This window comes from Crocodylus porosus, unplaced genomic scaffold, assembly GCF_001723895.1.
Source record: "Crocodylus porosus isolate Cpor-Errol unplaced genomic scaffold, CroPor_comp1, whole genome shotgun sequence".
In the NCBI taxonomy this organism is placed as follows: domain Eukaryota; kingdom Metazoa; phylum Chordata; order Crocodylia; family Crocodylidae; genus Crocodylus; species Crocodylus porosus.
In genome coordinates this window covers 34,514,837-34,528,484 of record NW_017728948.1, presented here as the reverse complement: position 1 = coordinate 34,528,484, position 13,648 = coordinate 34,514,837, and the positions used below count along the sequence as shown (strand labels likewise).

Below are 13,648 nucleotides of genomic sequence, written 5' to 3'. Positions count from 1 at the left end.
AAGTCCCCCTCTCACTCCAAAGCCTCCAGACCCCAAAAGCAGAGACAGGCCACCCTGGAACAGTGTGGGAAAGGCAGACAGAAAGGGGGGTGCATTGCAAGGGCGAGCAAGATCACCCAGAGCACTGGGGAGATGCTTGCTGTGAATGGCCAGACCTTCTCCTTAGTTGAGTGGCCAGGGTTCAGGTGGCTCATGGTGCTCATAGTCCCCATCATACCAAGTGCCAGTACATACCACCTTCAGCAGGACCATGGTGCCCTCCCAGTATGAGGCGTGCAGGGAGTATTTGAGGGAGGAGCTGCGCAAGGCAGGTCCACGGGTGGCCTTACTCCCTCACCTCAGACATCTGGAGCAGCCAGGGTGGAGATCATACCTACTTCTCCCTCACAGGGCACTGGTGCAACCAGTCAGCCTGTTGGTGGGCTCTCCTTCAAGCCAAGTTGATGGATGAGTCTCACGCAGCAACAGAGATCATGGGGGCCATGAACGGGTTGGTGCAGGGTGGCTCGTTGGGCAGGGTGAGCTCATGTGGGTTCATGGTTGCCTATAATGGGGCCATTATGGTCAAGGTGGTCCATGTTACCAACTTTGTTGGCATCCGCTATGTGGCACACAAGTTCCATCTCATAGTCAGGGAAGTCTTAGAGGAGCACAGAGCTGCCAGTGACATTGCCAGCACCATCGGCAAGCTCATTTCAAAATGCAGGAAGGTGGCAGGTTACTTCCACCAGTGCATCAAGGGGGCCAAGACGTGGGACAAACAAGCAGATCTGAACATCCCACAGCACAAAGTCATGCAGGACGTGGAGACTCAGTGGAACTCCACATACCTGATGCTTGAGAGGCTGGTGGAGCAACAGAAAACCATCCATGAGATGGCCTTGCACAGGGAGATCAGGACCAGCAGCCCCCTGAACAGAGTTGAGTGGGATACCATCTCCCAGATCTTGGTGATCCTCAAGCCCTTCCTCGAGACCGCGAGACCCTCCGTGCTGGAGATGCCCTCCTTAGCCAGGTGATCCCCATAGTGAGGGAACTTCAGAGCCAAATGGAGAGCTTCCAGGGAATCAATATTCCTGGCTGGGGAAGCTACTGTCACCAGACATGCAGGCACTGGTGAGGTGGCTGAAGAAGGTCATCAGGAGACAGCTTGATTGCTTGTGGTCCAGTACGATCCACGTGCTGGCCACCATATGTGACCTGAAGGTGAAGGACAGCATATGCAGCAGCCAAACCCTGGATCAGTGGATAGAGGTGCTGGTGAAGAGTCAGGGAGGCAGAAGAGGGGAGAGGCGGGGGGATGTGGAAGAGGGGGATCCACTGTCCCATGCTAGCATGCCATCCACCAGCCAATGTCCTCCTCCACCATAGATGCTGCCAATGTGGGCCAAGGGCATAGCTCCCATGGTGGGATCCAGAGGCACCAGACCCTGCCATCAGGAAGGTAGCACAGGTAAGAGAGACAGGCTCGGGTAAACGGGAAGGGGATGTAGCAGGTAAAAGTAGAGAGGTACCTAGGAGGTTGATGAAGTGCAGTTCATAGGCTCATCTGTGAAAAGTGATTTGTAAATTCCCTTTAAGGATCAGGCCTGAGAAACTGGAGACAGGTAGTTGGGTGTTCTTGTCTTTGATAGATTTTTAGTGTGTGTTCATTCTGGTGCGCAATTGTTGCTTGGGGTCTCCGTGTATTTTCCATCAAGGCACCAAGTGCCCTGACGGAGATATATTTTCTTGTGAAGATATCTCCATACCAGAGATACTGTTGGCAGGTTTTGCATGTCTTATCGTGGCATGGCCTGGATCCATTCAGTGTGTTTTGGGCTGTAGGAAGTTGGCTTCTGGTGATGAGGTTAGCAAGGTTCAGTGCTTGTTTGAATTTACAAACCACTTGTGACAGACAAGCCTTGTACTGCACTTCATCAACCTTTTAGGTACAGACACTCATGGACTCAATATAGAAATTGGAATTCTGACACACTACAACCTGCCAGACACCTGACTCCCCAGGTACCTCTCCACCTTTACCTGCTGCATCCCCCTTTCCCCACCTCCCCCAGCCTTACCCCCGATGCCTCCGTTTCCATTTTCAGTGACTGGTTTTCTTTCCTGCCTTGCATATCAGCCTCTGGCTTCTTTACTATTTCGTCCATCCAGAAACAGCACACGCACTAACTGCAGGTGCTTCCTTAGCCTGATAAAGGGTTTTGCAACCTGAAACTTTACTAAGATATATTTCTGTAACTATTCAGTTGGTCTGCTAGAAGATACCAGAATAGATTGACCCAAAGGACCTTGTCTGCCAGTGCCATGTCCTTAGACCAACACCCCTAGCACCTGACTGGAAGGATGCAGGGCCTTGTGCACATCTAAGCCCCAGGGCTGGGGCTGGCAGGAGTTCCTTGGCAGCTGCTGGAGAAGAAGCTCCTGCAGGAGAGGAAAGAAAGGCTCTAGTCTGTCACAGTTTGGCTGCCTGAGATGCCGGTGGTGCTACTGTGCTGCTGCTCACTAAGTTATTATTTTACCTCTTGTTATTTAAAGTGGTGGACCGGACTGAGGCTACAGAGGAAGAGGAGACCTCATTGGGGCACACCACCATGTTATGTAGAGGCCCTAGCGCCAGTGAGGGTGCACCTTAATACACACACAAAGTCACGCGCCATGAGTTTTTCTTGTCAGCAGCTTGAGGTGCAGTTTCCCAGAAACCCCTGCACCTATCTCCTTGAAACTTGGCAGGCTTCATGGCCTCAGCATGGGCTACCATCCCTGCTGTTTTAATCCAAATCTACCCAAGTTATAAGTAGTTTCATGCTTCCCTATTATAGTCTATGGGTGAAACCTCAAAACAGCATCCAAACAGCAAACCAGTTTCGATGAAATGAAATGGAACAGTGCTTTTGAAATTAAATGAAACTTGAAACAAAACACTGTCCCATCGAAATGGAGAAATGGAAGGTGAAACAAAACAGTGCTGTTTTGCACAGCCCTACTGGCTAACAAGGCTGCCTTGTTCTTACTGAGGCCTTGCGTTGTCTGATTGTGTTTGGTTAGACAGATGGCTGGCTTCCTGTATTCTGCTGACCAAGCCAACCACAGTGTCTGTAATGCTCACATTATGGTGCATCACTCAAGGACAGGCTTCAGGCCTGCTGCTGCCATTTAGCCATAGGCCCTTTGAAAATGGCCACGTTAGGCAGCATACTCAAGGCTCACGTTGCACAGGTCTATGTATGGCCTACACTGTCATGTGGTAGGAGAGGAACACCAGAAGACAAAAAAAAATCAGGCAGCGTATGTCCTCTGTGTTCATTAGGAAATGTGACATCAGAGGCTGGAGGTCTGCAGCTTGAGGCTAGAGAGAAGTAAGCGGTAGCCCTTGAACAGTCGCAGATGCACCTTTATGCACATGTGTGCTAACAGAAGCAGCAACATACTATATTGCACATGAACCATTCATGACTGATTATGTCTTTCTCTGCATGTGACAAGAGCCTAATATGGATTCTAGTCCAGGGCTCCACACTTCAAAAAGGAAGTAGGCAGTTTTGAAGGAGTTCAGGGCAGAGCAGCAAAAATAATTAGAGGCCTGGGAGACTTATGAGGAAAATCTGAAAGAGCTACAGTTACTTACTATGGAGAAGAGAAGACAAGGAGAGATTTGTTAACAGTCATCAAATATCTGAAGGGCAATAACAGAGAAGATGGAGATAGACTATTCTCTGTGGCAGAAAGGGATAGTGTAGGCCAGAAAGCTGCTTTGACATAACTGATGCCATTTTTTTCCCCTTTCCAGTGAACACCACAATCTATAAGTGAAATGAACACAGAGGCAACTAGCACAGAGGCACCGTAGGAAAATATTATAGGCAAAAAACAAATGTAGACAGCTGTAGAGTGTAGAAAAAACAAGACAGAATAAAGAAGCAAAACAAGCCCCAAATGACTGTCCTTGAAAAATAGCAATAACAACAGTTTATTAAATCAGGGAGTGCTTATAGAAACTCAGTGTGGCTGTGTAAACAAGGGGTGTTTTTCTTAGAAATTATCTTAAACAAAAGGGGATGAAGTCCAGCAAAAAATAGGCCTTATCTGTAAATTGCCCACTCCCACAGACATTATGGTTTTGAAGTCCTTTCTAGGACTGACAGGATTCTGAAAAGATTATATCAAAGAATAGGCGGAGAAGGCTGTTCCATTGTATAGGCTGTTAAAAAAGTGAGTGCCCTGGGAAAAAGTGGTTTAAAAGAGGAGAGCTATTTGGAAAAGTAAAAAAAAGGAATCCAGGTGTATATAGTTTATTGATGGATCCAGCTATTACAAAAAGGGAAAGCCTGTCACAGGTTATGCAGCAGTCAATGTGAGAAATAAAGTTCAATGTGGGAAGTGTGTTCATGGCGCCCATTGAATTGTACCTCACGAGGTGATGACAGGCCAAGAAACGTGAATGCCCGAGTAGTGGTTGGTAGCTGGGGACATACCTACAGGTATGCAACCCCACAACTGAATTCATTTGGGAAAGTCATATCCTAGACCCCACAGGTGCATGTTTGGACTTAAGACACTGCACATGTGATTTTGTGTTAACAACACCACAGTAGCATGACAAGTCTATTGTAGTGTATGTTGGGCAAAGATGTATTTGTTTACACACTCCGTGCCCCTTTGGTGTTATTAATAATAAAGCATATAATCAAACCATAGATAGTAGTGGTTATATGTGTAGTTATAATGTTACTAGTATATGTAGATATGACTTTGTGTTCAAAACCCCTGTACTCACTGCACAATTCTTAATTCATAATCTCATACTATATACTGATATTGTGCCAATCAAATTAGGAATGAATATAAAACAACTAATGAAACACTCTGAGTTAGCTCAATTAACAAAACAGAGAGCAACAAGGCGAACAAATTCTAATATCAATTTGATATAACAACTGTGAGATTACTGAGTTGTTAAAAACATTAAATGAGCAGAAACACACCATTGGTGGAAATTATTACTTGGATGGTCCCCATCTGCCACAAGAGTATTCAGTGTGATTTTACAGCCTATTGTTTTTATTCTAATTGTTTGAGATTTATTGCTATGAGCAGCATGATAGCAAAATTTGTAGCTGTAAGGTGCATATATGCAAAAATAGCCATGGTGGCTCGGCGTCAAGAATTTGCAAATATCTTGTAAGGTCCCCAATCATCAGGCAAGGCCAGGGTAAGCACAGAAAGCTGCCACACATCATCCCTGAGCTACAAACGACACCATGAGCTACAAACAAAATGAGCACAGAAGCAGCTAACACAGGGGCAACATAAGCAAAACAAAATGTAGATAGCTCCAAAATACAGAAAAACAAGACAGAATAGAGAAACAAAACAAGTGCCAAGATGGCTTAGTAGGTGAGAAGTAAGTTCAAAAGAAACAGGCTGAGGGTGATATTAATAAGAAAAGAACCTCTGTAAAAGGTAAGTGGTGAGAATCTATAGCATGACCATATAAATACACAAAAGGTGGCCTGGCCCCTGAGTTGTTGTGCATCGTTCAGAAGGCCCGTGTAAAAATACCTTTACAAACTGTTTGGGGTTTTGTTTCAATAGTGGTATTGCTTAAGTGTGCAACAAATTACAATTTTAGAGCAAAACAGTTTCAGGGATCATTTCATTCCAGTCACACCACCCGGCCATCAAAACAGAAGTGTAACAGCAGGACTAGGAGCAAGGGCCTCAAGCTGCAGCAAGGGAAATTCAGGTTGGAGATGAAGAGAAACTTTGGCTCTGAGACTGGACAAGCAGGGGAGAAGGTTTCCTAGACAAACTGGGATCTCCGTCCTTGAAAGTTTTCAGAAGCAGGTCGCTGGGGTGTTTGGGGCAGGGGGTGCACTGGTGCACTTGTACCTCCCCTTTCCCCCTTTTTGATACTTGCTCTACCCAAAGCTTAAAACAGGCTGTATTGGCTGTGAGGGCGGCATTTCTATTCGGGCAATGCTGAGGGAGTCACTGGACTCGTGGCTTGTTACAACCTGTATCTGACCCCTTTGAAGCTCTTCATTCCCCGGGTGGTAAGGCAGGCCCCTCTCTTCTTGTTCAGGATTTCCTGGTCCACCAGCCTTTGCTCCCGCCCCACAGTGAAGCTCCTAGGCAGGTTTTGAACTCGTTTCGCTTCAGTCTTGAGCTGGATCCTGCCCCCACCCCCAGCTTAGCGGTCGAGCTTCTCGTTTCTTCTTCACCAGAGAAAAATGGGAGCTGTGGACACTTCGCGGCTGAGACTCACGGGGGCGAGGGGCTCGCGGACCCGTCCGGTCCGGCCCGAACAGCCCAACCCCGCGCTCAAAGCAGGACCGCCCGCGGCCCTCCTCCCCGCCAAGGCTTCGTGCCCCGCGGTCGCGAGCGCCGTCCCGACCCCCCACGGGAGCAGGGCCGGGCTCCGCCATCCCCGCCCCCGCCGCACCTGCCCCGGGAAGCCCCGCCTCGCCCCAGGAAGCCGGAGCCAGCGCGGCCCGCGGCGTCACCTGCCCGGCTCGGCTATGCGGTGCGGGGCGCTCCCGCCGCCCGCCCTCCTCCCGCTGCTGCTGCTGCTGCTGCTGAGCCTGCCGGTGAGTGCCCCCGTCCCGGCCTGGGGGCGAGGGGCCGCCCCGCGGGTGGTGCCGGGCCCGGGGTCCGAGCGCAGGTCGCCTCCGTAGCCCTGGCCCAGGCGGGGCGCCGGCCCAGGCTGCCACCTGCGAGGACTTGAGTCATTGCGGGGGCCGAGCCCGTCCCTCCCCAGCTCCTGCTCCCTGCCATCGCTTTAAAAAGGCGGTGGGAGCCGGGCCACGCCCGCCGCTCAGCACCCAGCAAGTGGTCAATGCCGGGGCCAGAAACGTGGAAACCCCTCAAGATGCAGCAAGGGGAGTTTAGGTTATATAGGAGTGTAGTGAAGCCCTGAAACAGGATCCCCAGAGAGGCTGTTCAATCTCCATCCTTGGAGGCTTTTAAGAAGCAGGTAGACAAAGCCTTGGCTGGGATGATCTACTGGGGACGGTCCTGCTTTGAGCAGGGGGTTTCACTAGATGCAACCTCCTGGGGTCCCATCCGACCTTCCCATCTGGGCCAGATACTCAGGGCAGCGTGGCACTTGGACTCAGGATCGCTCTGTCAGAGCAGCTCAACACCCAGTGCTGGGAAGCGTGGCTCTTCTGACTGTCTTGTTGCATTGCCTAAGGTGGACACTTTTCACAACTGGTTCTGCTGGTGGGCCCTGAGCACCTGATTTGTTTGAAACGTCTAGCTTTACAATTCTAAACCATCTTACCTTCCTACATATTTATTTTCTTGTTTTCACAAAACTACCAATTTTAGGTGTTTTTTTTTTTTTTTTTTATAAACAGGAGGGGGGGTTTATAGGAGGTTTTTATAAACCTCTCAACCAGTTCCTTTATCTCAGCATGAGAATTTAGCATCAGAACATTGCGTGCTGGCTGCCTCTGCTTCCCTTACAAAAGGCCGTGTGCGCACTTGCGTGCAATCTTGGTTCATGCTTCAGATTCCCATCTTTGCCTCTGGCAACAACAGCCCTACAAATTGTGAAGTAGAAAATGCCACATAGGTGATTAACTCTGTGGAGATACTGATCTCATGTAGCCTGTTGAAAAAGGATCCTCAATCATTTTAATGATTTAATTCCCCTTTACACAAAATTAGGACTACTGCTTTTTGGTGTACAGAACTGAACAAACAAAGACTAAGTTATTATTTAATAGTAATAGTGCAATAAAAAGCTTTGTATGTGAGGTGCTTTGATTCCAAAGGGCTTCCGGTTTCTTTGATATCTCCTGTTTTACCTGTCACTGTAGATTGTCATTACTGAATACGCTCAGAGTGGTGAATAATACTGCGCTTTAATGGCACCAATTACATTTATTAACTTAATTTCAGACACTTTTGGGATTCTGCTCTGGCTCCTTGGGCTCCCATTGAAGTCAATGGTCTTTTTGCTATTTTTTGCTATTTATATGCATGGAAACAAAGTGAGGCTCTTTGTGTCTTGCTCCTGATTCTGAGCCTTCTTCACTCATCTTACAACACTGAGTAGTATGAAACAGTTGGGTTTTCACATGGAAAGTACTGGGTCATATTCAGTCTTGTGTAAGCTGGTGAAACATCATTAAGGTCAGTTTAGTTCTTCCAGGGTTAAATAGATCTCAGCTACAGTTTTATCCCAGATTTTAAAGGAAAAATTAATCATCGTGTCCACTCATTCTTTTTCCTTTTTTGTTGCCTTGTATCTGTGATGTTTCAGAACCTCACTGATCAATAATATTTCTGATAAACTCCTTTACTCATTGCTGATGAGTCTGGCAAGTTGATGGAAGCCACATGATCAAATTCAGCAGCATTAATAAAGAGTTTCTAGCCTTTTTGGAGGTAAAAATAACCTTATGGATGTAAACTTAATGCAGCATTGTCTTCCCATGTCTGCAAAGCAGGATGCAAGACAGTCTCATTGTTGCTGTTTGCATGCACATGAGCATCAGTGAAACTGTCAAAAATCATGCCTCTGTGGCACTGCTGCTGTTGAGGAGGGTAGGAGCAGCTACAGAAAGAGGAAGCAAAGATATTTACAGGTAAGGAAAACTTTGGGATGAAGGCTAAGATGAAATGTAGCAGAGATTTCCTCTCAGTTACAGCACCTGGGATAGCTACCAAGGACTAAAACTCATAGAAACACATCCCACTCTTCTTGCCTCAGCTAAGAAAGAATGTGTTCTTCTTTATGTCATGATTAATATTTATTTTTTTCCTCCTTTTGTTGTCTGGTCATGGGTCTTATTTAAGGTACACCATTCAAACCCTGCCTCCAAGACAGAATTTTCTCATGAACTTTTCTCATGAACTTTCCAATGGTGATTTCCTGTGTCCGTTACAAACATTAATTAATTTATTTTTACAGCACTCTATAAGACCATAAGTCTATCCATTTCCAGGCAAGGAAGTATGGCACAGATAGAAAAATGGTGAATGTAGATGCCCAAATTGAGGTACCTCGGCCCTGACTTTTCAAAGAAGTTTGCATTTTTAGTGTATTCAGGGTGCAGCTCCCAGTGGTTTATGTTGCAGTTGTGAGTGCTCAACAAATGTAACCCCCAGGGATGAAGGAGGAAGGGGGTAAGGCGAAGTGGTAAGGCACACAGTTTGCTAGTGGGATTTACACCTGTTGATAGCAGTGGACTCCTGGGTTCCATCCCAGCTTTGGAAGGGAATTTTCTTCAGAAATTAGTGACCTTTCTACTCCCATGCTCCCAGTTTATCTCCTTCCTCTCTGTTCCTGTGAGCCTCCTGCCTCTACTTTATGCTTCTATCCAGTACTGTCACCTGGGCTCCTGCAACCCTCCCCTGCTGTGTACCCTCACTCCCTCCCATCGTGCCCCATGCTGCTCCTTCCCCCTCCCTCACTTCTCCAGCATGCCTTTATTTCTCAACATTCCTGCCTTTTGCATTAAAACAGAGTTCCTCAGTTGCCTGCTATGCATTGGTAGCATAGGAAAGACTGTCTCTCTGCTGTCAGTCAAGATGCCGAGCACCGCAGTGGACCCTGGCACTCAGAAGCAATCGTGGGGAGAGTTTTGCTTAGCGTTTACAATTCTGGGATGAAGCAAATCACATCATTGGGGATGGCAGATTCTGGCTGGAGCTGGGAGGAGGGAGAGGGTATTAAGCACAAATAGGATCTTTAAAGAGATTAGCTGCCAAACTGTAGTCAGACTTGACTGAGCACATTCAAACTGAGAGTGTTCAGAGGCTTTTAGGTTGGCCATATTTGGGTAAATATTTACATGGGAGTCAAGAGGCATAATGCTGACACTAAAGTAATTCCCACCTAATTTCAAGTTCATTTACCTACAGCTTCTCAATATGAACAGTTGCAAGGATATTTTAACATGGCAAAATGATGTATTTTCTTCTAATCTCAATCTCAAAATTTTCTGAACTACATTGAAAAAATCACCTGAGACAGACACCCAGCATAGATTATTTCAGTCCATGTTGTGAAAGTTTGACCAGCAACTGCAGACAGGGCTTTATAATGGAAAGTCTCAACTACAAAGGTTCTAAGGCTATAATGCTGTAAACAACAACAGCCTTAATATTTTAAACAGCTACAATTAATCAGATGTCATCAAAAAGTACTGGTAGATATGCCTGCCAACTTGTAAAATTCACAGCAACCTGAAGATCTTGGACACGTACATGTCAGGCCAACTGTTGAAAGTAAATTGTTACCTGCAGAGAAGAAACAAAAGGAAAAGGATCAGCTTTATAGAGAACTGCAGAATTCCCAGGGGAGGTGATGTACTGGCCAACTGAAACCCCTCCAAAATGTGTTCTCGAGTTAACACAGAGTAAATGACAGCTGCTGTGCTTTTCCTCCGGGTTTGTAAGTGAACCATTATGACCCAGTGTATTCCTTAAAGTACATTTGAAAATCACTTTTAATGCTATATGAATATGAATTAATCCTCACAAAACTCTTGTGAAGTGGGTTAGATGTTATTCCTATTTTACAAATTACTAATTTAAAGGTACTGTTTAGTAACAACATTTATTTTAAAATGATTCCAATGAAGCTGACAACAACAAAATGAGCAAAAGCTGGTAAATTACAGTAGGTGTTTTGCAACAAGTAATTAGTACTTCTTAAAGTCACTGTCTTTTTGCATTAGACCACATGTGAGACCCTCGTGTACATGATACCTGGGGTTTGTTTGTTTTTCTTGTTGTTAAATCCTAAGGATTTAAAATGGGTCAGTTTTCTTCAATAGCTCATAGTAAGTATCTTGATGTTGTGTCTAAGTACTTAGTTTTAAATTTGCAATTGAAATATTGTTGAAAATGTATTAATAATCAGTGTAATTCAGGGAGGTGGATTTAACATTATATATTTTTTCTCCAGAATTTGTTGCCATCATTTGGAAAGGAGACACTGCGGACAACATCAGTTACTCTACAGTCCGAGCTCAATATAGCTTATGAAGATTTTATTCATCTTAACATAGTAGAAAAGAAAATTGTTAATGATTCCAAAGTTTCAGTTCAGTATTTATGTTCTAAGCCCTGCATTGTCAACTTGGAAGCTGTAGCTTCCTTGGAGTTCAGAACTGGTGTGTCAGTGTATAGGAAGAGATGGAAGAATGAGAAACAACTTCATATCAGTAATACTCGAACACTGCACTTAAAATTCCCAAGCGTCATGGTTTACAGAGATGATTTCTTCATCAAACGCTCCATAATAGTGGACACTGTGATACTGTATGCATGGATTAGTCACAAACCTATGGGGAGGTATGATACTGTGGGCAATGAAAGCTACCAGCAGGCAGTTGCCAGGAATTATACTTTTCTGGAAACAGTTCCACCTCTTGAACGCCCATACAAAGATCACAGAATATGTTGGAAGTGGGGCTCTGAATATATATGGAAACTCCAGGCAAGCTGGGTACCTCAGTGTCCTCATGAGGATGGTAAGTATTATTGCCATTTTTGTTTAATGGAAAGCTAAGACCAACATGACATGTTCTTTAATTTGCTGAGAAAGGGTGTATTTATGAAAATATTAGTGCCAAAAGAATGTACTTTTTGTGGCAAAATTTGACTGCCTACATTGTGAAATATTCCACATTAGTTTCACAATAGCATGGGCAAACTCATAGGCTAGGTACAGACATTCAAAAAGCCTGAGGCAGAATTGATCTAAGTTATGTGGTTTTCTTTAAGCAACATAATTTAGATTGGTAACGAACAGAATACACAGGGAAAATGTTAGACCATGTTCTACCATTTTTAAACCTGTCTATGTGTACCAAACGTCTATTCTGTTATGGGTATACACTGGTTTTGTGTGCCAGACTTCTGTTACAGGTTTCTGGTCACTTATACTGGTAAAAGTGTAATGTGTGTACCTGACCATAGTGCCAAAGCAACGCAACAATTTAGAGCTTTAACTGAATCACTGAAATCAGTTTTCTGTTGCCTTCCATAGACTTTTACTTGGAGCCATAGTGTGCTGTTCTAGGGCTAATCCTGCAGTTTTACATGTGTAATCTTTATATAAGTAATTTAGGAAGTACTAACCACAAATTAGGCCACGAACAACACGTGTCCACAGTGGTGCTGGTAGCAGCAGGAGCACGGCAGTGATAAGCAGGGACGCGCAGATGCCACCAGCACTGTCGGTGGTGGGGGATGGAAGGGGTATGACACGACACCGGCAGTATCAGCAGTGGGGGAAGGAGGGTGAGTGGCAACTGCCTGCAGGCGCTGCTGACACTTTTTGTAAAGGGTGCACTGCCATGCTCGGGGGGTGCACATGTACCCCCTACACGTCGCCAGTGAGTTAGGTTGGAGCGGGGGTGGGTAAATGCCTCTCTCATGAAGTTGATCCACTTTACCTTGCATTTAATACTCATTGGATAAAATGGATGGAGAGCAATGAAGAAGTTTCAAAATTTAAAAAAAATGTTTTTTATATTAAATTGGATATTTTTTTAATTGAAGTCATATTTTTTTTAATAAAGTTCTTAAAATTAAATGTAACATTTTGCTAGTCTTTGTTAAAGCCCAAATTTTCCATAGTCTATTAAAATCATTTACATTAAATTAGAGTAATATTCAAGTGGCACTTGTTTGCTACAGATGTTTTGAAGTGGAAGTTACTTGCTAAGCACCTGGATCCAGAGTTTGTTGAAGTGTTAAACCAGCTTTGGGTAGCCTCTTTGAGAAGTGCAGGTGGACAAATTATTCAAAGTAGTTCATTTAAAGTTGAGAAAGCAATTTGGACATGAAAAAGCAGGAAGTATATTTGCTTTCTTCTGCTAATCTATAAATAAAAGTAAGATGTGAAAGGTTGAGATCTGAGCATTCTAAAGTCTACCAGGTAGAGTGATCAGAAACAGTTCAGTTTACTAACTACAAATCATTTTTATTTTGTTTAGTAAATCAGGTTAATATCAAATGATAGACATCCTAATTAACTTACACAGTAGCAAAAATATATTAATGGTGTTTCTGTGCATTTTAATAGAATTCCATTTTCCATCCAATTGCAGCCTCACACAAATAAGAAGATAAAAAGTGGGTCATCTCATACATAAAAATGTATTATTTACAAATTTTGTTGTAAAAAAAATTAGAAAAGTTTGGCTTCTAAATAAATGTCTGCTTTGCATGTAACTGTGGAAGTAACTGGGTACAGTGGTAGGATATCTTCCCAATTAGCAGAAATAAGTACCACATTTACTATAAAAACTATGTGTAATTGCAAAGCAACTTGTTTTAATCGCTATTAATGAAAGAGAATACTGAATTATGTGGAAAATTAGCTAAAAACAGCAAGGCTATAAAAGATTAAAATCAACTATTTAAATCAAGTTTTCTACTTGTAGAAAACAACATTCAAATGGTTATTTTTATCACACATTTAAATCATTCTACCCTGTCCTCATTTGTAAATACAGGCCTGAAATAGACTCCATGCTCCTTCCCCTCCCTTGAGCTACTCTTTAAACAGCTGCAGTTTTTTAATAGAAGAAAGGTGAAATAACAAGTATGTGTGGATTCATTAGCTCTTATGTTGTATTCTGTGTTACCAGATCACTGATTTAAACATTTGAGGGTTTGA

General features: G+C 44.2%; 1 protein-coding gene across 1 annotated transcript in view; it reads left to right on the top strand.

Annotated features, from left to right (window-relative positions):
* The first annotated feature begins 6,463 nt into the window (after positions 1 to 6,463).
* SEL1L3 (SEL1L family member 3) overlaps positions 6,464 to 13,648 on the top strand; it is a 56,290-nt gene continuing 49,105 nt past the window's right edge. Inside the window, exons 1-2 of the mRNA XM_019553396.1 lie at positions 6,464 to 6,590; positions 10,925 to 11,492. Coding sequence (XP_019408941.1) covers positions 6,522 to 6,590; positions 10,925 to 11,492 — 637 coding nt within the window. The 5' untranslated portion in view covers positions 6,464 to 6,521. The remainder of the gene's footprint in view (positions 6,591 to 10,924; positions 11,493 to 13,648) is intronic.